Source organism: Enhydra lutris, unplaced genomic scaffold (assembly GCF_002288905.1).
Source record: "Enhydra lutris kenyoni isolate GAN:26980312 unplaced genomic scaffold, ASM228890v2 scaffoldscaffold26, whole genome shotgun sequence".
Taxonomy (NCBI): Eukaryota; Metazoa; Chordata; class Mammalia; order Carnivora; family Mustelidae; genus Enhydra; species Enhydra lutris.
This window is the reverse complement of record NW_019154110.1, coordinates 22356726-22381266: the sequence shown is the minus strand read 5'-3', so window position 1 is coordinate 22381266 and position 24541 is coordinate 22356726. Positions and strand designations below refer to the sequence as shown.

The 24541-nt window shown below is 45.9% G+C and overlaps 1 protein-coding gene across 1 annotated transcript; it reads right to left on the bottom strand.

The window, feature by feature from the left end:
• Window positions 1-9269: 9269 nt before the first annotated feature.
• On the bottom strand, window positions 9270-24328 carry LOC111151568 (zinc finger protein 652). Its single transcript, XM_022509639.1, has 5 exons — window positions 23420-24328; window positions 20566-20713; window positions 20102-20217; window positions 19512-19656; window positions 9270-11491 (listed from the first exon to the last, which is right to left on the bottom strand). Exons 1-5 carry the CDS (start codon window positions 24326-24328, stop codon window positions 10980-10982), a joined length of 1830 nt encoding a protein of 609 aa, XP_022365347.1. The 3' UTR covers window positions 9270-10979.
• Between the last annotated feature and the right edge of the window lie 213 nt (window positions 24329-24541).

The following is a 24541-nucleotide window of genomic DNA, read 5'->3' as shown; positions in this document are numbered from 1 at the left end:
CTCTTCCTTATGATTTTCTTAATAACATTTTTTCTCTAGCTTATTTTATTTTAAGTATACAGTAAAAATGAGTATATAAAATATGTGTGAATTGACTCACATGGGTTCGCCTTCCTGGACCACAGGGTCCTGTTAGACCTAACAGACCACAGAAGGCTGTTAATAGTTAAGTCTGGTGCTGGTGGGGGTGGGGGGTGGAGTCCAAAGTTATACACAGGTTTGTGACTGCACAGGGGGTCAGCACCCACAACCCCCATGCTGTTCAAGGGTCAACCGTGGTCCTAGTTACCCTGATTCCGGTAGTGAGTCACAAGCCCCATGAGAAAGGACTGCACTGTGCCTGCGATTTGAACCGTGTCCAACGCAGGGTGCTGGAATGAGCAGTGGGCTAAGCTGTAGGAAGCTTTAGAGCTGGGACTTAGAAATAGAAACCTGTCAGACTTAAGATGTTGGATGTTCCACTTACAACAGATTTTATATGAAGTGAATGCAAGCTGCCCCGTTGGAATAAAATAACACACATATACACTGCCTTAGAACAGGATTCTTCCAACCACAGGTAGGACTTAGGAAAGATATTTGCCTTGAATTTTTTTTAATAATTTATTTATTTGACACACAGAGATCACAACTAGACAGAGAGGCAGGCAGAGGAGGGGGGAAGCAGGCTTCCCACTGAGCAGAGAGCCCGATGTGGGGCTCGATCCCAGGATCCTGAGATCATGACCTGAGCCGAAGGCAGAGGCATTAACCCACTGAGCCACACACGTGCCCCTTGCCTTGAATTTTTAATTCATTTATATAAATAAGCTTATAGATCTGCATGTGGATTAGCTGAGTAACGAGAAGATACGTTTCTTACCATGGGTCACAGTCAAAGTTTTGAAAGTCACAGATTTAGCATCTACCTGGGGTGTGTGTGTATCTAGTCTATATCCAGGGGGGAGAAGTGTGTTAACCTCACTTGTCCACGTAATAAGATGATAAAAAGTGAGAGTGGTATTCCGTGATTTGGACCTTTATGTTCCATTCTAAGAAGGTTTAAACAAAGGGAACTTGAGCAGTCAGAGTGCTTTCCCATATCCTTCACTCCCGGGCCGGAATCCACAGCCTCCCAGCCAGAACGAAACAGGGTGGATCCCAAGCTGGAAAGGCCGCGGGCCACGGCAGTAGCTCCCAGGGCCAGCCTCGCCCAGCATCTCACCACCCGACAGTATATCCGCGCATTATTTGTTTCTTGTTGAGTTTCCTCCACTTGGGACAGAAGCTCCATGGTCTCGTTCACCGTGTGAATCCCCACTGGCCAGATCAGTGCCCAGTGCATACTAGGCACTCAACAAACATTCGAACATTCGTGGGCTAAACGAATGAGGGAGTGAACAGGGGTGGGTGTAGGAAGAGAAGCCTCGGTCCCAGGGGCCCCAGGGCCATATCTTATGATCCTTGCTTTTCTTCTTTCCTTCCTTTCTTTTTTTTTAAGATTTTAATTTTTTTAAAAAAAATTGTCAGAAAGAGAGCACAAGCAGGCAAAGGCACAGGGAGAAGCAGACTCCCCGCTGAGCAAGGAGCCCGATGTGGGACTGGATCCCAGGACTCTGGGATCATGACCTGAGCTGAAGGCAGCGGCTTAACCAATGGAGCCACCCAGGTGCCCCTGATCCTCGTTTTTCACTGAAGGTTCTCTGCTAAGCTGCTTCCATCCAGGCTTTCTGTTCTTCAGTAGTGATCTTTTTCTCAAACACTGTTTCCTTGGATATGTTCAGATCGTGGCTCAGCTGGCCAGAGTGGAACTGCTGAAACCCACCACCATGGAGCCCAGCGGCGCCAGCCGATGAGAACCCTTTCCGCTGACTCTGGCCAGCGGCCCTGCAAACGGGTCTGCCTTTAGACGGAGGCTGTTGGCTTTGTGAGCTGGTCAGGCCCAAAGGCCACAAACAACAACAGATCAGGACTGTTCACCTTGAAAAAAAAAAAAAAAGGGGCAATTCACTGAGCAAGGAGACCTCAAAATGCTGCTGTCAGAGGGTGAGGAAGAAAGGAAGAAAGACACACAACCGATATGGCTTTTTTTTTTTTTTTTTTAACTTTGAACATTAGCATTAAGTTTTGTTACCGTACACATCCAAAGGCCCAGCATGTCGGAAATAATCATGAAGTGGCACACCTTGTACCAGAGTCTCACGAGAATAAAATAGACAATGCTACATCGAGTGGTTAAAAATACACAAAAAAGTAGTTTTAACAGTCTATAAATTTTTTATACTTAAAATCATGATTGAGTTGAAATAAAAAAAAAAGTGCATTTCAATTGCTAAAAAAATAATATTGGTATAGTTAACACGGGGGGAGGGGGTTAAGTCAGTACGTTGAGGGACCTGACAGGATGCTGGAAGAGATGACTCAGGAAAGCGAGGCTAGCTGGGAGATGCGGGGGCGGGGAGCTTGGTTCTGCCTCACTGCAGCTCCCTGGGGCCAAGAGCTCTCCTCTCCCCACTATCTTCCCCATCTGAAGAGATCCTGCTTACCTACTTGTCACCTCCCCAACTGAAAGACTCCTCTACACTTTGCAGCAAGAGAGGTACCTGCCCTATGCGAGCGTCCAACTTGACCTTCAATTGCGTCTTCACAGAGGTAGGAGAGGGACGCTGCCCCCTTCTGGACTTGACACAAGTACCCCAGCTGCGTGGCCTGAATCCTTGGGACCTAGCAGGCGGAACAGGGACCAAGCAGCTTCTGTTTTTGTCAAACTCCTTTGGACAAATGTTCAACATTCAACAACGAGCTTTGTAAACCTAACGCTAAACAATTCCTGGCAAGCAAACGGGATTTTCTTTCCTTTAAGGAATGAGGAAAAGTGCAAGTGATTTCAGTACTGTTGGGGAGAACGAAAAGAAAAATGAACAAGTTACACACCTGGCCGCCTGTTCCCTCAACCAATCACAGCTTCGGTTTTGCTCTTTGTCACGTGTGGGAGTGGGTCGGACTTGGCTGGGGCTGGGGGTGGTGGGGAAGGAGCCAGGCAGGGATCTGGTAAAGAAGCCCATTCCGGGTGCCGACGCCCCCTGCCTCTAGGGGGTAAACAGTGACGATCGGGGGTCTGCCCTCAGGACCAGCAGGCTCACTGTGAGGAAGATGTTGCCGGGAGTACAGCAAACCTCGTGGTCAGAGTGCCCATGAAGGTCAGGAGCTGCAGGACAAAGTCCCGGACAGAGAGGGAACCACACACTGAATTCCAGCCTGGAGAAGCAGCTGGAGCTGGGGACCTCCCATGTGTCAGGAAGCAGGATCGGACCCCCGAGGACTTGCTCCCTGGCCTACCAGACCTGCCCTGGAGCGGAGGGGAGAAGCATTTCCTCTTTCCTACTCTGGAGTCGGCCCCGTGGCTGGTCCCTCTGAGATGTGGTCATCCCGCGCTGCTGGTGGGGTGTGTGAGAAAGAAGCACTCAGGGCTGCCGTCCTTCTGTGCAACCAAGCCCCCAAAGGAGAGTCCTAAGCTTTCCATCTCGGGGCACTGTAGTTTATTTATTTATTTATTTTATTTTATTTTATTTTTTTTTTAGAGAGAGAGAGACAGTGAGAGAGAGCATGAGCGAGGAGAAGGTCAGAGGGAGAAGCAGACTCCCCGTGGAGCTGGGAGCCTGATGCGGGACTCGATCCTGGGACTCCAGGATCACGACCCGAGCTGAAGGCAGTCGCTTAACCAACTGAGCCACCCAGGCGCCCACGGGGCACTGTAGTTTAAAGCAGCTCATTAAGATGCCTGACCCACAAGGACCTGTGACACTCGCCTGTCTTTATTTGCATCCTTAAGGCTGAGCAACTACTGGACTTAGCAATAAGAGAGAATGTCTTAAAAATGAACCAAGCCCAGAGCCCCGAGAGGATATTCGACTTAAAAGCGGGCTCTTCCTAAGTTTGAGAATAAAGAAGCTAAAGGACTTTGTTGCTCTCTTGTGGACAGAGCCAGTACTGCGGATGGAAGAGAATCACACCGCCCATGCCCAGACAGGAAAAAAATGCGGACTGAGACTGATGGAAGATGGAGAGGCATTCCGCCGATTTTCAGAGGCTGCAGATCTGTCCTTTGGGATACATCTTTAGGAGTAAACACCTAAATCATGCCACAGTCTCTTTCTTTTTCCCTTTAGAAAAAAACTAACAAGTTGGATCATCATGCACAGCAAGGGAGTGTTAAGAGATTCTAAAAGAGTAAAATATTTCCCAACTTTCAAATGCAGTTAAGTGCAGCCTTGAGTCCTCTGCAGGATGTGATGTGACATGACATTTCTGCCCTTCTGGTCACATGGTCCCTGCTCCCCTGTGAAAGTCAGGCAGGGAAGATGCCGGATTCGCTCAGGGCGGGCAGGAGATTCAGAAACAACTGGGCTCTTTGGCACATCCGAGTCAGAGAGAGGCTCTCCGGCTGACCCAAACCAGCAAATGCGAGGATTAAATTTCCTTCTGAAGTGAAGCAAAATGCGGCTTCTGCCCCTTCTTGCCCCGTTCCCATTTCCTACGTGTCCCCCAAATTGTTAGGTAGTCTGTAACATCCCTGATATCTCACCGGAGAAGCTCGAATAGCGTGAAAGGAATGTGGAACTAGAAAGTAGAGGGGACACTTCTCAGGGCCCTTTGATACCAAGCACACCCGATCCTAGAAGACATGGAACAAGCCAACAGTCTGTCTCAGGGATGTGGCTCCCCTGAGTGTGAGGCTACCATGCCTCTCCCCAACCTGCTGAACTGCCTGTGACTTCAGGGAGAAGCCACATGTTTCAAAGTAATTACTTTAGGGAGCCGGTTCCAAGAAAAGAGGTAAACTTCTAGGTCAGTAACAGGGACCATCAAGGCAAAGGAAAGTGGAAAGGATTTAAGCCACGAAACTCTTGTTACTTATTTCTGTAGTCTGCTTTTTTTTTTTTTTTTTTTTTTTTTTCATTCTGTAGACTGGCCTTTCGATTTCAAATGGGCAGGGAGGCCTTCGGACGTCTTGAATTTATTCATCATCAAGCATAACCAATTCTCACAATTTTGCACTATCTCACCAATTAACATACTGTCGCCAGGCAAAAAGGGTTAGGAATTTATTAACAGCTGCCTTCATGGACTCCCACATTGTGTGGTTATTAGTCTTGAAAACCTGAGTATTAGTATTATTAACATTAAGAAGAAGGGACATGGCATTTTGGGTGAGAAAGGAACAATTATTGACTAAGACCCAAATACTCAATAGCTTTCATTCACGTGAAGAAAAGAAAATGCAACCCAAGTTCCTCATTTTAAAGAGTTCTATTTGTCTTCAGTGTTGGAGAAGAACCGAACAGGAGCAAGGAACCCGCACGACACCACACACGTCAGTTCTGACTGTGAAAGATGAGCCGAGTGCTACAACGGTTTATCAAGAAGGTGTTCCTGTCACACGGAGAACACGCACTGCAACCCCCTTTTTATTACATCCTTCATATATCATGTATCAATCACACTTTAAAAATTAATGAGATGAGAACTAGTAGAAAAGAAGGTAACTGGAAGTTTCTGAGGGACAGGCGGATGAGAGAGGCAGGTCGACAACCAGTAAAGGACTTCTGATTAACCCAGAGAGCAATATCAGATTCATCTGACTCCACTAGAATTATGGGTATAATCTTCCGGAATGTTTCTGGAAGAGAGAGGGCATGCAGGAGCAGCGCACGGCAACAGCAGCATTCGGGGTCCCTTCATCAGGAAGGGGAGGCATTCAGGGAGATCCACCATGAGAAGAAGGTGTTCAAAAGAGGTGCTCAGTGACCTTTCATTTTTAAAGGAGCATCTCGTTTCTGGCGAAAGGAAAGAGAACGAGGAATAAGGATAAAATCTTTCGTCATTAGCGATGGAGTAGGTCCAGAAATAAGATCGGAGCAAAAGCATAAAATGTCATTTAAAAGTGACATGGGGAAACAGAATGGGAATAGGTCCAGAATTCCCATCCAAGGGTCTAGCTACTTTGTAGAGCCAAACCAACGGGAATAATAAGGGAGACTTCCAATACTCAGGAGAATGAAATAATCAGAGGTAGGATTCAGACCAGGGAAAGAATGTTCCGGGATGCTGGCTTTTTGAAGGCACTCAAGAACAGAGTGAAAGACTGAGCTGCAGTGAGCTAACAGGGGGGTCAGTGGGGTGGGGGGAAGTGTGGACTCACTTATCTGTCACAAGGAAATAAACACAACTCCAGGAACGTTGTGACAATACATATATTATCGAGGAATACATAGAGTAACAAGGTAGTAGAAATCCACTTTATAAGTAGCTTCTTACAACAAATATAGTTTCTGCTTAGGGAATAAGAAAGAGAAGTCTGTTTTCCGGATATGCCACTCTGCAAAACAGCTGTGACTTCAAATCAAGAATTGGATAAATGGCACATTATCTGGTTCTTTCGACAAATTTACTGAAGCTAAGGCTTCAAAGCTGGGACAACCAGGGAGTTTGCTTTTCCTTTGAATCTTGCAAAACCTATCCTCTAAGACAAAAAGATCTGATCATAGAGTCTATAAAAAGTCTAGAGAGTATAAAAGTAGAGAACTATGAAAGTGGACATATTGATGGCAACTTTTATGGCTTCCATAGAAAGTGTGGGGAGGATCTCTGGTTTGCTTTATCGAGGTAGTGTCCAGGGCTGGAAGGCCATTGTCATTGAGTACACGTGCTACAGATGACAGGAGCAGGGGAGTTCGGTTGTTCTTATTGCATAAAAATGCCACTGTCTCCAGTGGCTTAATGACCTTTCATTCCTGAAAAGAAATGGTCTTTTGGGAAATTTCCTATCTTGGTTTAGGCAAAAAGAAATTAAAACCCGTTATCTATTTGCTCAATTTTATTGTCTGAAGGATTCCAAGAGAGCGGGTTTTTGTCACGGTAGAATAGTTGCTAAAATTCTTAAGTGAAACTTATCCCCCTTTTTAGGAGCCACTTCCTGTACCGTCTAGAACAGCACGGAAATGTTCACCATGTGGCTCAGCAATGTCATACAAGTTGTCTCTTCTATACAGTAGCTCAAACGGAAGGGTTTCCCCTAACTTTTGTTTTCTCCCTTCTTCTTCCTCTTCTCTTTTACAGTAACATCCCACCTACCACTCTGTTTCACTGACTGAAATCTGCAAGATGGGGAAAATAAATAACCATCGGCAATGGATTTCTATTTCTGCCTGATCTTCTCAAAATGTAAAACCTCCAGTGATATAAAAGAGAAACACACATATCCATTCGACAAACAGAAGAACTGAAAATAATTTCAAGAACTAGAAAATTCAAAGTCAACAAGCATCTCTTCAGCGTGCTTTTGCCTTCAGTTAGTTTCTTAGGGACAATCAAATTACAGGGAGCCTTCTAACCACAAATGAAAAGGTACTTCCAACAAAGGTAGTTTTTAAAAAAATCATACAACCACGGTCATGGCATGCTCAGTCAATAATTTAGACCAATTCACGTAAACGGTAGACTGTGGAAGTAAAATAACTGATCTGCAAAGATTTCTCCCAACTCCCATAAAGTCTTATGTGGAGCCTCCCTGCTTGCTAAAAAGTAAGAATCAAATCACAAATATACACGGAAATGAAGCCACGTGCCTTTAAACTGCTCGTCTTATTTTTTTCATTCAAATTAAAAAAAATCTAACTCAGGATGAGCCTACCTGGCTCGATTTGAGAAAGCACCAAGCAGCCTTTCATTAAGGCTAAGGAAGAGTTTATATCTGAATGCTAAATCTATGAGAAAAGAATAGAACAAGGAAAAGGAAAAAAAAAAAGTAATGTCAACTCAAGAAAGTCCTTGGGGAATGTTCCTCCAGTAAGCCTTAACCCTACCAACAATAGAAGCCTTTGGAGACAGTAAAATTAAATAATGAGAAAAGAGCCTCAAGTGGATATCTATATAACGCTGAAATGTGGCCTTGGTTTGTCTTTAAAAGACAAAGGTCAGGTAAGGGCTGGGAACTCAAACCCCTCCATGGTTCTTTTTTTCATGAACAGCTAGCAAGCAGGCATGAAGTTCTCAAGTCACAGGGAGCTGTGCTCGCTGTTGGAGGGAACACACCAGAATGCAACTCTCATCTTAGTGAAGGACCCTAATCAGATTTCCAACCCTGAGTTTGAGTCTTAAGCACGTTCAACCTGATGCACATATATGTTTAAGGCTTAATCCTGCAGTTCTTGGGTTCAGAAGCATGAATGTTGCAAATATTCTTAATGCATTTCCTTATTTATATGTGATAAGACACTGATGAGGCGTCATTGTGTTCTGAGCAGTGTTCTTGAAGACCACAAACCCCAGGTCAGGGAAGGTATACTTATCTAGGGTTAAAAAAAAAAAAAAAAAATTAGAAGCTTCCAGATTGTTCCACAATACATTTCACTGTGAAATGTATTATGTGATGATGCTGACTAAAAATTTTTTTGATTTTTTTTTTTTGCTTCTGTTAAGGGTGGTGGTGATTTTTGCTTAATACTGGTTTTCCTATGTAGCAGGCATTTTCTTATGGCTATATTCGCTTGGGTGAAAAAAATCAAATATGACTACCTGAATTTTCCAGTGTATAATGATAGCACACTTCATAAAATAGTTGATTCAATGGTCTCAAGTCTAGAATTCAGAATTGTTGCCCAAAACGGTAAATGTATGTAGAACAAAATAAGGTACTGTAACCAATTAACACCTTTTAAAAAACCATCTTAATATCATAGGCTTGGCCATTAAGTGATGACATGTCTACATGAAGGTGTCGATCCATCCACAAACCTGTCAATGGAGTGGGAAGGAGAGTAAAGGGAGGCAACCACTTTATAACGGTCACAAACAAGAAATTAACTTTCCTTACTGGTTTGGGTACCTGGGTGTCCAAAAACTGTATACAAAGATTTAAAATAACATTCTTTAGAAATTACATCCACAAACACGAAGAAAAGTAGGTCTTCGGATACTTTTCTGCCTCATTCCAAAATTTTCCTATGCTCATCATAGAACGAAAGGCAATAATCAGAAGGAAAAAGTGAGGAAATTTAAAACCAAAAACCTAGTAGAGAATGTGGTATTTACAAAATAGGGTCTTGACCTCACTTGAGAGTTCCATTTTTTCCTACCACAGAGCTAATCAGCCAGAAAAGTGCTTGAGGCATATCTGCACATTTAATATTAAAAATAAATAAAAGCCAGGGTTCTGATTTAGGCAATGATCTAAGCACCTGAGGAAAGAAAAATGAAGAAATGTCCACATTAAAAACACAGAGGGAGAGAGAGAGAGAGAGAGAGAAAGAGAGATATATATAGAGAGAAAGAAAGCAGATCTAGCTTTGGAACTCAGTTCTCTGAGATTTAAAAAAAAACAAAAACAAAAAAACCCAAAACCAAAAAACACAATTTTCAGCTATATTGACTGAGTCTAGAGAAATCGGATCAGTTAAAGACGAGCAATAGGTTAGCCCTTCTCTTCAGCCTTTCCTATACAAGCTCCTGATCGATCGTGCTCTCGCGGAGCTTCCCAAACCTGGAAAAATAGCCTGTCTTACAGGCATTAGAGACGCTGCCCTCACCACCTGTGGACACTGCTGTCACATAATTATCTGCAGAGAACAGGGCAGCAAAATGCAGGAGTTTTCTTTCCCTCGCTACAATTTAAACTGTGAGAGAACAGCTCGAAGTTGTGGATATAGCCGGTGAAGAGATATATTACTCACAATTTGTTCTCATCCCAACTTCTCAGCTCCCGTCAGCAACATCACGTTTGTGATTTTAGTGTACTATTTTTATCTTGCCACAACAATTCTAGAAAAACACAGCAACCTCAAAACGAGCAGTGTATCGTGAGACTTCCATTCGTCCTCGCCACAGGTGGAACACGGGCAAGCCCCGGGGACAGTGAGAAACAGACAGGACTCAGGACACACAACCCCACTGCTTCCTCCTCCTGATGGTGAACAGCTTGACTTGGGTTTTTAAAACCCGCAAAAGCTTTGGGTGACTTCCCCGGGCAAAGAGGCGACTCCCTGCAAATCGTTCCCTTTAACGTGGTGACCCCACCAAGTGAAACGCGGAGGACGGGAAGGGGCATGTCAGCGAGCCTAATGCACTCACACTTGAGTGTGGGGCGGAGATCTGAAAGCAGAACGTCCTCCGGCAGAAACCTGGTGTCTGGAGACCCTCTCGGATACAGCTAGTCTCTGAAGCACCTTTGAGTTGTACGGATGTAAGAATAACTTTGAACTATAGAAGTTATACGCATCTTTAAGAATCACATTTTGCTGATTATAAAATTTTTTTTTCTATTTTACAACATAGGCCCAGCTACACTGAAAAAATTACACCGCTTATTGAAATACATTTCATTTTAGAAACAGACCACTAAAGAAGTCTATACAAAAACTCTAAAATAATTTCTGTAGTAAAATAAAGAGTGCGTTAGGAGAGCTACACAAAGAAGAAACTTCCCGTCTTTCTCTCTAATGCTGGATAGACTGGGAAAGACGGCCGGCTCCGTGGCAAAGCCAGCACCAAAAGCTGAAAAGAATTTGTTCGGATACACAGTGATACAATTAATGCTCTGGGTTAATCTCACAGCCTTCCCGATTAGTACAAAGGAAACCAGGCCTGTCCCCTCTTTGAGGAGAAGTCCGGGATATAAAAGCAGGCATACCTCATCAGCTGATAGGAAATTATAAAATTCCACAAGTCTAAGTATTTGAAATTTATAAAAGTCACCAGAAAATGCCAGCAAAGTGGCCTTTAGTTCGGTGGTTCCCCTGGTTTGGATGACCGTTCCCTCCGCGAGCTCAAGGTAGTCTTGGCGTTCACCCCCTCGGGCGCGGCGGCTCGCCCGGACCACGAGCGGCTCTCGGCGGAGGCGGGGGGTCTGACAGCTCGGGAAGAGCCCGCCAGCCCCGTCTCCGCGGACCGGCACGCGGGCGCGGGCGCTCGGCTCGCAGACAACGCACGCGGGGAGAAGGGCGTTAGTGATGCTGCGCTGAGCTGTTCTTCTCGGCCAGGTGCCGCAGGAAGTTGTCCTCACCCTGGCCTCTGTGATTTAAGGGCTCGCTCTTAAAGAGAGCTGGAGGCGGGGGGAGGTGGGGGACCGGAGGGATGGGGAGGTGGTGTGGGTGGTGGGGGTGTGGGTGGATGTGGAGGTGCGAGAAGGGGTGGGGGATGGGCCGCGGGGGGAGAGTGCTCACGGGAGTCATACTGATCGGAGGGGTGGGGGTGGCGGGGGTGTTCACCACAGACGGAACTGGGGTGGCCGGGGACGTCGTAAGTGGGATCTGGACAGCAGGCGGCACGTTCACGGGGCTGGTCACCCGAAAGCACTTCTCCTTGTGGGCCTTGAGCATGTTGGAGAAGCGGAACCGCTGGCCACACACGTCGCACGGATAGGGCTTCTCGCCTGTGTGAGTTCGGCGGTGCCTCTTCATGTTGGGGCGGCTGGTGAAGCTTTTGCCACAGATTTCACAGATAAAGGGTTTCTCTCCTGAGATGAACACAGACACACAAAAAGGATTAACATAGTGCGCCGTGATTAGGCACTCGTGCTATTCCTCATCCTTCATGGAGAGATTAGCACTCCTCTCCCTTACGCCATGTTATGGTCCCCAAAGTGTTTCCTGAAGTTGGGAATTAACAGGTAAGAGCAGATAGGAGTAAAATTCACATACAACCTACTATCGGGGCACAGTTTAACAACAACAACATCAAAAAACAAAGAAGCATCTAGGTAGTGATCCTTCACATCCTACACGAAGAACCCTTCCAACCACCTTCCTACGCTCAAGGCGGCTCAGACTGGGGGCCTGTCTCTACCTCTGAAACTCAGGCAAAGTCCATCTGTTAGCCGTTTCTGAATTCCAAACAAAAGAAGGACTGCTAGAAATGTCCTGTGGGACAAGCAAGTCTCTTCCGGTCAACCTGCACATAAGCCTTAGAATGTGGCATACTTTCTGGTGTTGGACTTGGACGTGCTGGATGCCTCACCTGCCACCAGGCCTCCCATGCCGTGGTGGCTCCCCGTGGGAGAGCCTGCGGGCATTTCTGCAGACAAGTCCTTCATTCTGTGGGACTAGCTGGCCCATCTGAAGAGCACCCAGCGTTCCAGGTGCCAGCCTACTCACCGCCCCCAAGAGATTCTGGCAACGCGACCGGTCCCCTCACCACGCCTAAATGTCCACGGGTGTGGGGAGGGCAGGGACGGGGGCTGCTGGCCCTGGTTGAGAAACAGGGGACCGAGAAGCCACAAAGGAAACGAAATTCCAGAATTCTAAAGGCACTGAGGAAATAAGGGCTTCATTTTTAGGGCTCCTAACTTTTCTTTGGACCGTGACATGGTTCCACAGCCGGCCTGCTTCTCTACCTGGGCCACAGTGGGAAAAGAGATTTTTTTTGTTTTTTAAATTTTATTAACCAAGTTTTTCTTTTCTTTTTTTAAAGATTTATTTATTTATTTATTTGACAGACAGAGATCACAAGTAGGCAGAGAAGCCGGCAGACAGAGAGGAGGAAGCAGGCTCCCCACCGAGCAGAGAGCCCGATGCGGGGCTTGATCCCAGGACCCTGGGATCATGACCTGAGCTGAAGGCAGAGGCTTTAACCCACTGAGCCACTCAGGCGCCCCATGAGATGGTTTTAGGCCTGTGTACATGTGTGTCAGGGACCACACGCCTGTACTGATTAATTCCTTCGTCAATTCTCCGTGCACGGTGCTTGTGCCTTTACCATAGCTCCTGCTGCGAGAGGCTGTTCTCGCCCCGGCGGAGGCTCCCCGTCCTTCCGATGGTACCCTCGCTCTACTCCGCACAGTAACAGCTGTGCCTGTGTGCCTTTTGCCCACTTTCCAGCTGTGAATTCTGGTGATTCTCACAGTGACAGCCCGTATGAGGCCGCTGTTCCCACTTCTATTTACTGATAGGAAACTGAGGCACGTGCCCGAGTTCTACAGCTGGAGAAGAGCTAGGATTTCAAGCTGCCGTCTCATTCCATCCAGAGCGTGCTTCTGGAACATCAAACACGGCGCTTCACACCTTGATGCTTTGGGCGTCCTGCATGCACGAGGGCAAATGAGATTCCTACTGTTCTCCACTCAGGGACCCCTTCAGACACGCTGTACACGAGCAGAGAACACCTCTTCACCCATGTCGTAGTCCCTGTTCTCTCTGCCTTTGGAAACTGACAGCTCCTGCTGCCCTCCTTCTCTGAAAGCCAGAATTTTCCTCACTTCCTCAAGAGACTGGACTGTGCAGTCAGGAGGGATCAGTCTCGTCTGTAATCACCAATACTAGTTCCTGACATATTTCTGTTCTCTTTCAGCTTTTCTTTATTCAATCACTACCACTGCCAGGCTCTTCACTGTGATTCATACGCAACTTCCTAGATAACTTCAGAGCCCACCTGGTTTTCCACCTTTTTAATCTGTTTCCTCCAATTACCTAAAAACTTCAAATCTCAGGGTGCCTGGGTGGCTCAGTGGGTTAAAGCTTCTGCCTTCAGCTCAGGTCATGATCCCAGGGTCCTGGGATTGAGCCCCAAATCGGGCTCTCTGCTCAGCAGGAGGCCTGCTTCCGCCTCTCCCTCTGCCCGCCTCTCTGCTCATTAGTGATCTCTGTCTTCTGTCAAATAAATAAAATCTTAAAAAAAAAAACCCAAAACTTCAAATCTCTGGTTAAACAGAATTAATTAAATCAATATGGCGTACCCATCTGATAGAAAGCGCCATTGAAAACAGTATTACAAAAGGTACAGAAATCTAACTACTAACATGAAAATCCATAATCTATTAAGCTTATAGTCTATTAAATAAAATGAGCAAGTTATGAAAATGCACACATGGCATTATCCACTTTAAGTTAAAAATAGGTATAGAAAAAACATGGAAAGAACTACAACAAATAGTGATTCTCTCTAGGTAATGGGATGATGACTGATGTTTTAAAAACTTTTTTAGGCTTACATGTACTTTCTGTTTCTCTCAAATAAACACACTTTACTTGGATAATACAATGTTTTAAAAGCATACTTGTTTGACAACCTCTCAACTCTCCCCCCCCACCCTGGGCTCTCCAGGGTTAGTACTCTTTACTCCCAACAGCTATATGGAAACCGAGTCAAAGGACTCACTCTCTAAATTAGCCTAATTGGAGCAAACACTCTCACCTGACTCACTAACCACCTCTTGGCACACCAGGCCCTGCGTCCACAAACAGGATTCACTAAGCTTGCTGAAATATATGGACATTAACTCTCTGTTGCGTGTTCTACCCTGGATCAAATTCGGGATCTCTCTAACCATCGCCCCATTTGTAGTCTTCTAGGCTAATGATGATTTGCCACAGAAAGGCCAAAAACTATTAGAACCCACCTACCACAAACCCATGGGTTCAAATTAAAAATGGATTTTTTTCTATTGCTTAGTCATCTTTTATTCATTTCCTGAAGTCCTACCAAATTTCCCACATTTGTTGTTCCAGATGTAAGCCTACAATCCCACTTACCTCCTCTAACTCTCACTACTCATTCGGCCCCATCCCCTGATTGTACTAATGAGTGATGTTACGGTCTCCTCGAGACCTCCAGGTAAGCTAAAAACGAGGCTGAAATAAGGAAAAATAAAGATGTAACATTTGCAATCCATCACCTGCATGACATCCCACTTTAAGGAAGAGCTTGTAATGGGGTGGCTGGAGGATACACTAAAGCTAAGTCCATCAGGGTAACTAGAAAAGGACCTCGATCACCATCAGTACACCTAAGGACATGACCTAGTTGCCACATATAAAGCTAAGCTGACTGTAAGAAGCAGAAATGTAATGAGTCTGAAGAATGAACATCACACGTGAAGGCAGAGACGCTACAGGAAGACAGGAAAGAACAAGAACCTGTCTGGCTACCTAGCTGCCTTTTGCACTGTTCAAAGGAACAAGCGATCTGGCTTCCAGTCTACTTAGTAGGAATATCCTTGAGCAGCGATCAGAAATCTGTGTATGTATACATGCAGCCGAAGTCTCTCTAAAGTCTTTAGCTTTAAACCCATTTTGCAAACTGCCTACTGGGTATTTCCACATGAATCTCCCGTAGAGGTCCCAAAACTAGCAAGTGCAACATTAAATTCATTATCCTACTTGGCAAACCGGCTCCTCCCTCTACCGTTCTCTGTCTCGACAAATGGCATTGGAGAGCCAAATCTGGGACTATCCCTTGATTCTTCCCTTTTGCACCACCTTTATCTAATCAGTCCCCACACTCACCTGACCCCATCGTGTGTATCGCTTTCACTGTACCTGCTGCCGTCACCTCAGTCCACGCCATCACCCCCATTCCCCCAGATTACTGCCATGCCCACCTGACTGGTGTTGCCGTCTCTTTTCTTGCTCACCTTCCAGCCCACTCTCTAGCCTGCAGCCAGAGTGAACTTTCAGACTCGGGTTATAACCTGCTCAAAACCATTCAAGAACCTCCCACTATCCTTAGAATAAAGTCCAGACATTTTTACGTGGCTTATGGGTTATTTTGGGGACCTGGCACCTGCTTACTGCTCTCCACTATCAGGTCTCATCAGACTTCCTGCCCAGCCGCCCCCATCCACCAAACTCTAGCCAACTTCATTTAGCTTCATGTACTTGCTCTGGGCTCTTCAGGGAACCTTGCGTGTCTACCCAGCCTGACTGTGAGCCCTGTGAACCTGGGTACATATCGGTCCCGTTCACTACAAGAGCCAAATTTAGTAAGTTCTTACTTAATGTTTATAAATCAGTATTTGTTGATTCTGAGACACGCGTTCCCGGGCATACGGACGTCTCTGACACAGCCATCTGTCTCACACTCGATGGCGTGCTGTGTTTGTTGGCAGCATTTCCTCGGCAGTGTACAAATTAAGTTTGTCTCACAAGGGACGGCTTCTTGGATTTGAGGATGGACGGTACTCACCACTAAGATCACTCAAGTACTTTCCTCTGCTGTAATGCCCTGGCCCTTCCAAACTTCTGATAATTTAGCTTCTAACATAGATTTTTATTCAGGCAAAGAACATGCTGACCAAAGAAATAAGAGTTCTGAACCATCTGCCACTCAGCCTGTCCACTGTAAATTAATCAATCAGCAATTTCATCTATATGTCATTGAGACGATTTAACACAGATCGATCCCTCTGAGCCTGATCGCCTGAGTGCACTGCCTCGTCCTGGAAGCTGAGACCCAGACTCTAGAATGGTGCGTTCTGCCCTCCTGATGTCCTGCATATCCCTCCATTAACTTGCTACGTTAAATTATGTCAGAATCATTAAAATATGTGTTTCTGGAGTCAGGCTGCCTTGGACAAGTTATTTAATCTCTGCGCCTTAGTTTCCTTGTCTGATAAACAAAGCTCACAGTAGTAGGCGATTGCGAGAAGTTGAAAATACAAGGAAAGCGCTCAGCGCAGTGTCTGGCACACAGTAGACACTCGATGCATTGTAGTGTTTCTGTGATCATGACTAGGGTTATTACCACCACTGTCCCTGTCTCTGGAGCAGAAGCTCCTCGAGGGCAAAAACCAGGTCTGAATTCATCCAGACACAGCGCTGTATCTGGTGCGAGGAAAATCAGCAATTACTCTATGCAGAACTCACCCCACATCCACAACGTCCTGGGAAACCCTGGCTGAGTGCTGGGCAGCCTCCCTAGACAGGGTCTGCCTCACTTCTCCTTGACTGCAAAGAAACAGCCCAATCAAGGGCAGATCCCGCAATGGCCTTCATCACCAACAAAAATACGTAAAGGTGGTTACTTCCAGCCTCAAAAGAGCTATCTCTTTTCTTCTTCAGGGCTAACCCTTCTCTTTGTATTTTCCCAAGTACTCCCGTCATCCTTCTGTAACACTAAGGGACCAGAGACCCAAAGAGGCCACAGTGAACGGGAGAGCCAGGTGTGCCCAACCCCACTGGCTGGCCACTTTCCCAATGTATCATGAGCAATATGAAAAGGCAGTTGACAAACCAGGGGAAAGTACCTTAATAATGGTGTGGAGCGAGGTCCAGCGTATGTAAATATATATAAAGAGGTATTAGAAACAAAACAAAACAAAACAAAAAGCCAAACACTGTAATGGCAAGGTGAACACGAAAAAGGCACAGGTGATTCCAGAAGGAAAATACACGGACACTCAGTAAGCGCAGGAAAGAACGTCCGATCTCACTTAGCAATGAATTAAATACCAACGAACACAGTAAGAAGCCATTTCCTACCTAGCAAACCAGCAGGGGTATTATTTAGCATTGGAAAGGGTTGGGAAGATAGGTGCTTTCGTGCACACACAGCGGGTAAGAGTGTATGTGGATGCCTATTTTGCAATATATACCACCAAGTGTAAAATCATAGGCCTCTCCTTGCCCTAATAATTCCATTTCCAGGAATTCATCCTAAGTGAATCATCATGGATGTGTTAACCTCAAAGCTGTTTATCCAGTACTATTTGTAACAGTAGAAAAACTGGAAATAGGAATCATCTGAATGTCTAGTAGAGAACTGGATTTATAAAGTGGAAACAACATCCTTTACTGTACAGGACTATTGTAAAGGTGACTTTGACTGTAGGAGGTAACGTATGTAAAGCACTTCAGGTAGGGCCTGGCATATATGTGCATAATAAATGATGGCTATTATTACAGCAAATTTACCAGAAGGAATATTATACAACCATTAAAATGATATTGCCATTAATGAAAAAATACAGTCAAAAGGAAAAGCCAGTTACAATAAAGACCCAATTTTTGTTTTATGTCTATATACATTAGTAAACATTTATGTATAGTATCTATTTATATGTGCTAAGAAACTACAGAATTTTCTTAAAATGTATGCTGTTAACAGTAAAGATCTTTCAGTGATGATCATTTTTGTTATTAACTTTCGCATTTTCTAATATATTTTTTAGTAAGTACGTACTACTCTCTTAATGAGAAGGGTGTTAGGAGGCTATATTTCTTTGGAAGAAATAGGAAATACTGAGCTTGCCTCTTTGGTCAAAGAAGAACATTTAACATAAAATTTTATTCAACAAACACGTCAGTCACAAGATACTCTGGTTTCACATTATGGCCATTTCAGGGTCTACAGAGAGAAGGACGAAGGGGAAGGAAGGAAGAGAAAGAAACGCAGAAGGAGAGAAGAGAGAACCGGGAGAAAGCCGTCCAGGAGAGGCGCAGAGAAGAGGAGGGTGGGACGGGGGTGTCAGGGCTCCCAGTTCCTTCCAATTTCCTGATGCGGCCAACACCTTGGGGGTGCCCACTGCGTCCCAAGCATCATGTGTGAAAGCGACACAACTTGCCTTCAGCAAAGCTTATTTTTCACCTCGTTCCACAGCTTCCTGCTTTACAACAAAAAACCGAATCCTAAAAGCGACTTGGAACTAAGAGCCTGTCCAAGAGCCACCAAGTTATAAGAGGAGAATTTGTTAATTACTCTGCTATACCCTGCTGTCCATCCACTTAGGCTTCCGAGTTCTCATTACCCTTTAGGGTGTAGCTGATTTCACTGAGCTCCTCTCAGGACTCTTCATCTATAGGAATCCTTAAAGTCAGACGGTGCTCTGCTCTGAATGGGAAAGAAGCCCACCGGGCAGGCACTTTTCTCTGGACTTCAACAGAAAAATTGAACCAGAGCGATCCAGCCAAGGCAGAGTCTTCTCACCTCTGGCTGAGCAAAGACGAGCAAGGGCTAAGCACGCTCACCTCCCGTGGTTGTTTCTCGCTCTGCCACTCTGCGGACTGACACGATGCAGAATCCTGTGATTAGATTTTACTCAGAAACCTGAAAACGGGTCGTACTGTTCCATTTGTACCAAGACAGCTAAGCCCAGAACACCAAGTCAAGGCTGAGATGCAACGATGCAGTGTTTGCCTGGCGGCGGGGTAGGGGGGGCGGGGGCCGCTACTACTTTGGCCAGGCCCCTGGAAGCTGGGCAGCCAAAGGCTTACAAGGGCCCCATCCACGCTAGGAAGCAGAACCCCCCAGAAATGAACAAAATGGCTAAAATGTGATTTAACTTCATCTGACGGGAGTTGTTCCGGAAAAGTGGTAATGTGGGGGAAATCCAATCCGATCAAACTTTAAGCACACCGAGAGGGTATTCTGTTTAAAGCCGTCAGTGTCCTTCAGCTCTGAGAGGTCCAGAAGCCTTTCCTTTAAAAAATACCACACGCATCGTGCACAGTGTACATACACAAGACAAGGGGCACACAATTTTAGGAGATCCTGGGCCCTAAGAAAAGGATCCAGCATCTTGAAGGGACCCCCCAGTTAAAAGGCACTCACAAATAATCCTTTTTTTTTTTTTTTTTTTTAATGAACAGAGGGATGAAAACCCAATTTTTCAGGCTAATCAATCTGGATTTTTATACACCAGGTTTACTTCAAGTCGAATTTGCCCTTAGAACGCATGTTTGTGCTTTCAGTTTTCACGCGAACAGACTCACAGGCAATGGTGGACAAGTGCTAGAGACCTGGTGGCGCCACCCCCAGATTCTTACCAGTGTGTGTCTTCATGTGCTCGTCGAAGTACTGCTTCATGTTGAAGTCCTTGCCACACCACTGGCACATGAACTGCTTGTGGCCGATGTGGATGCTCATGTGGGAGCGCAGCTGGTACTTGTACTGGAACCTCTCGTCACAGTTCTGTACGGGACACAGGGGGGACTCCTGAGGGCCAAGCACAGCACCTTCCCTGGAGCCCCCCCCTACAAAGCCTCCGAGACCAGGCTTCTCTTTCATCCTTCAAACAGAACCTGCTGTGGCAGCTCTGGCTCTGCTCTCTTTCTGCTGCTAGGTTATTCGTAAAAGGGGAATTTCCCCCAGTAATTAGCACTGTAGTCACACCCAACTTCTTCGGATTCCTGAGGGAAGGAGAGTAACTCCTCGTGTGTCTCTCCTGGGCTAGAGCTCGTCTGAGAGGGTTGACGGCGTGGTAACGATGACCCTCCTTTACCTGGCAGTGAGGGGACACAGGGCGCTCAGAACGTGCGTCTGGAGGGCCTCATGCCTGTCCTACGCACGCCTTTCCCGCACTGCTCGCCACAAATACATGAGCTCGCCCCAGGCCTGGGGGGGCAGTGCTCCTTACCTCGCATCTGAAGGGCTTCTCTCCAGAATGCTGCAAGGAGTGCACCTTGAGAGACATGCTGCGTTTGAACGATTTTCCACAGGTTTCACATGTAAATGGCATGTCTTTCGTGTGTGCTGCAACACAGAATGCACCGTACTCAGAATAAGGCCCCCGAAAAGCCCAAGCTGGGAAAGACTCATGTCCCACTGCAGGGGACTCATGCCATCTGGACTTTCTACACTTTAACCTGTGAGGCCTTAATAGCAACGTTCTGAAGAGAAACAGAAATAACAAGGTTGGAAAGGAACCTGTCCCGGGCCAGTCGGTGGTGCGAACGGAGGACAAGCCGCAGTTAGTTTTGACAAGTTGGAACGGGTTAGAGGAAGGCCCTTCCTCAGATCCTGCCCCAACCGAAGCATAAAACACACCAAAGAACAAGGACAAATTATAGGCGTGAGAGAAAAGCAGCAGAAGAAACTTACCAACCATGTGTTTCCGCACATGAGCCATGGTATAGAATTTCTTCTCACAAATTTCACAGGAAAACTTCTTTTCTGCATATCCATGGACGATCTTGATGTGCTCATGAAGGGACCAGAGTTTCTTGAATGATTTGTTACAGGAAACACACTGAGCAGGATAAATAGAAATAATCTTTATTTACAGGGGCTTGCAGAAAGCCATTGCTGCCTACTGGCGGACGAAACGGGTGTGCTTGCGATTCGCGGCACGAGGCCCGAATCCAAACAGATGTCAGTCCTCCGAGGAGTCCAGATGCCAACACCAACATCTGTACGTTCTATTTTCCAAGACGCATCTTTTAGAGACGCTCTGGGAGTACGAAAACAACGGCCAAAAGTAAGACAAAAAAGAAATGGCAAGTTCTGCTAATGTAAAAGACTTGATTGCTTTCATCAAATTAATACCGTACCCGTGGAGAAGAACTAAGTTTTGAAAAATAAATGGATTACCCAGAGCAGTTGCCTCCTCTACACAGGTCGCTATGCAGTTAACAGGTGTTCATCAGGGAATACAAACTAATTTTAAACAAGCACAAATAAAAGCGAGATAAAACACATATTAATGGTTATAGATCTGGAAGTAGAACAATGTTTCTGTACCTTAAAGAATGCATTTGAAGCCTTCCTTAACATGCATTATTGAGATTTTATTATATTTTCCCATATCTAATTTACTCTATGGAACACATCCCTCTGGCAGAATTTCCTGTAACTTCTCAGCTGTCAGTGTCCTCCTCCCCTTCCCTGGTAGCCAGCCCCAGATCTTCTGTCCACGCATCTACAGGAAACACACGCAACAGTGCCTAGAGTTCCTTGTATTATGAATCAGTCATAGTCTGGGATACCAGGCATAAAGTGTATCAAAATAAAGTGCTTCTTGTTAAAGCAAAATGTTACTAGAAAGTTCTGGGTAACCACTGCCTTGGAGATATTTAGGGGAACAAGTTATTCATGGGAAATAAAAATCTCTGAACATCAGTCACTTCAGGAAACAAGGACTCTGAGAAGAGTGAAAAAAAAAAAAAAAAAAAAAGCCTCTGGTTGGACCTATTTGAGAGGACAGACCTAGCCCTACCAGCAGGCAGGGTTTCAGTTTTTCCTTGTTCCTGGATCACCAGGATCATAAGGAGCCATAAATGTATGAACACAGCAGTGTTCTTCAGGAATGTAAAGGGAGCTCTTTCAGCAGAATCCACAAAACCTGAATGTGAGCTAAAGTGCCTTATGGTGAGCAACAGTGAGGAAAGTCACAGAATGAGGATGTATTAAATGTTTTCTTTCTGTGACTTAATAAAGCAAATTTAAGTTTAAAAAACAAAAACAAAAACCGGGGCGCCTGGGTGCCTCAGCCGTTAAGCAGCTGCCTTTGGCTCAGGTCGTGATCCCAGGGTCCAGGGATCGGGCCCTGTGTCCAGCTCCTTGCCCAGCGGGAAGGCTGCTTCTCCCTCTCCCACTCCCCCTGCTTGTGTTCCCTCTGTCGCTGTGTCTCTCTCTGTCAAATAAATAAATAAAATATTTTAAAAAACAGAAAAACCCCAAAACCCCACAATATGGACATGGAGCTATCCCTCTCATCATCAGGGCCCCAGTCTCACCCCTAGGGTGCAGCACTGCACCACACTCCCCTCGGCCTGACTGTCACCACCGAGTCCTAACCAAGCAAGGGAGCGGGAGTTTCTGGAGGGTCTGGGCGCTGTGACTCAGCCTTTTTTTTTTTTTTTTTTTTATTACCCAGCATGTAAGAGACCACGCCGCAACTGACGAATCAAAAAGCGGTGACTTTTTAGGTAACATAATTTATACTGAAGAAATCTCTTTAAAGTAAAGCAACGATCTCAGCTGTTGATGAAAAGCGAGAGGTAAAGTGAGAAGGAAGGAGAGCACTCCAGGTCAGGCGCACTCCAAGAAACAAACCAAAACAAAACAACTGCATTTTTCAAAAGAAGTTTGGCTTAAAAATGGCACAACACGTTTGTATTTTACACATCTTACGGAGACAGTAATAGACTTACCTTTTATGAATATTCATTAACAGGCATTCACAGATATAAAGCAATGCAGCTCAACGTAATATAATTCACTCGACATCATATAATTAGTGTACCTCTTACCCTACCGCAATATAGTCCTTTCGAGACATCAGCCTGGTTTGAAAACCACATTCTGTTACCTTAATAATACTGCACAGAAGCATTACGTAACCCTAGTGCCAGGTGGGCAACATTTCCAACCAGCTCAGCCTCGTTTTAAAGTTTGCATACTCCCATGGGCTCAGCCTCTTGATAAATTTAATGTTGTCATCTCTCCACTGGTAAGAGCAACTCACTCCCGGAGATCTTCCATTTTCACCGGTCTGAGTCATTACGGTTTTTGTCCCCAGCCGCTGCACTAGAATCTGGCAACCTTTCAGACCTAGAAGGGGACCTCTCTCTATTCCTGACCTTCACTCAGTATCTCCCACCTTGACACAGAAGATGCCAGAATGAACTCTATATTACACGTCTCATGACAGTGAATCTCAGTGCAAAGCCGGTGTTGACTTTACCTCCCAGGTCATCAATCACCTACGACAGACTCCCCCTTCCAATGTACCTGCGTTCCCACTAGTCCAGCGTCAGGTAAATGCAATGCTTTTGAAAGAAAACATTAAGCCTGGGTTTTCAAAAGACCCAAAGCAGGAGCTTTGAAAAAAGATAAATCGGTGACCACTGTCCCTTCAGCCTCTACGGTATTTATTCTCTTGGGCCGACGCCTGGTGCGTCTGAACAGCCAGGGGCTATCCTGGAAAGTTTGCCCTCTCGGTGGTGAGACCTACCTGAATATTTTTTTCACAGTCTGTTTGCTGGTGAAGGGACAGCTCACTTTCCAGGACAAACTTCTTGCCACACTTATCACAAATCTGCATGCGCCTGTGAGTAACGTTCATGTGCTTCTCCAGGTACCAGCGCGTATTAAACACCCTGGGGCACTTCTCACAGGTCAGAGTCTCTTTCTCTTCGCACTTAGCTTTCTGGACAGGCGCTCTGGGCTCCTTGGCGGCCCGCTTCTTACGCTTGGGCGGCTCTGCACTCTTCCTCCTCCCTCTCGTAGTCCTGGGAGTCGGGGACGTGGTCGCCGCAGCCACGGAGCCAGCTCTCCTGGTTCTCCTTTGGGTGACGCCGGCCTTCTCCGCCGTCTTCTCCTTCTTCTTCTGCCTTCCGTTCTCGCCGTAGTCATTGCTGTCATCGGTGGCCTCTTCCTCACTCTCCTCCTCCTCCTCCTCACTGCTTGTCTTAAGAACAGGAGTCTCTTTGGACTGAGAAGAGACACCCTTTTCCCCTTTAGATACATTTAATGTTTGATTATTAAGGTTTACCTCCACTATGATCTGCTCCCTTTTGTAAGAGACTTCCTCCTCCTCCTCCTCCTCCTCTTCCGTGTCATCAGAATTCTCCCGGTCTTCTTTGACAGCGCGCACGTCAGACACTGCCCTTGGTTCCCTGAAATACGGCTGTTCCTCCGCTTCGTGGAGATGCGGCGCGCTCATCTTGGTGTCCACTAACACCGAGTAAGGACTTCCTGACTCCCTTTTGTACACTTTGGTGGACAGGTCAAGTTCTTGGTTGGCACCATGATAAAAGGCAGGCGGCACTGGAGCACGACGGCTGTCTTCCTGTGCCATTCCTGCTGCAGGCACGGCGCAGCTGTCCCCCAGCCCCTGCCGAGAGCTGGCTGTGTGGCTCATGGGTCAGGGGCCCGAGGGAGGACGCAGTTCAGACTGTAGAGAAATTGCTTCAAAACAGGGTAATTATTAAGACTCCAATCTTTTTCCATCCACAAAGAATCACTCAAATGAAAAAAAAAAAAAAAAAAAGAAAAGAAAAAAAAAAAAAGGTGTTCCTGGAGGCTGTATGCAATTCTTCCAGTGTGGCAGCACCAAAGCCTAAGTCAGAAGGTT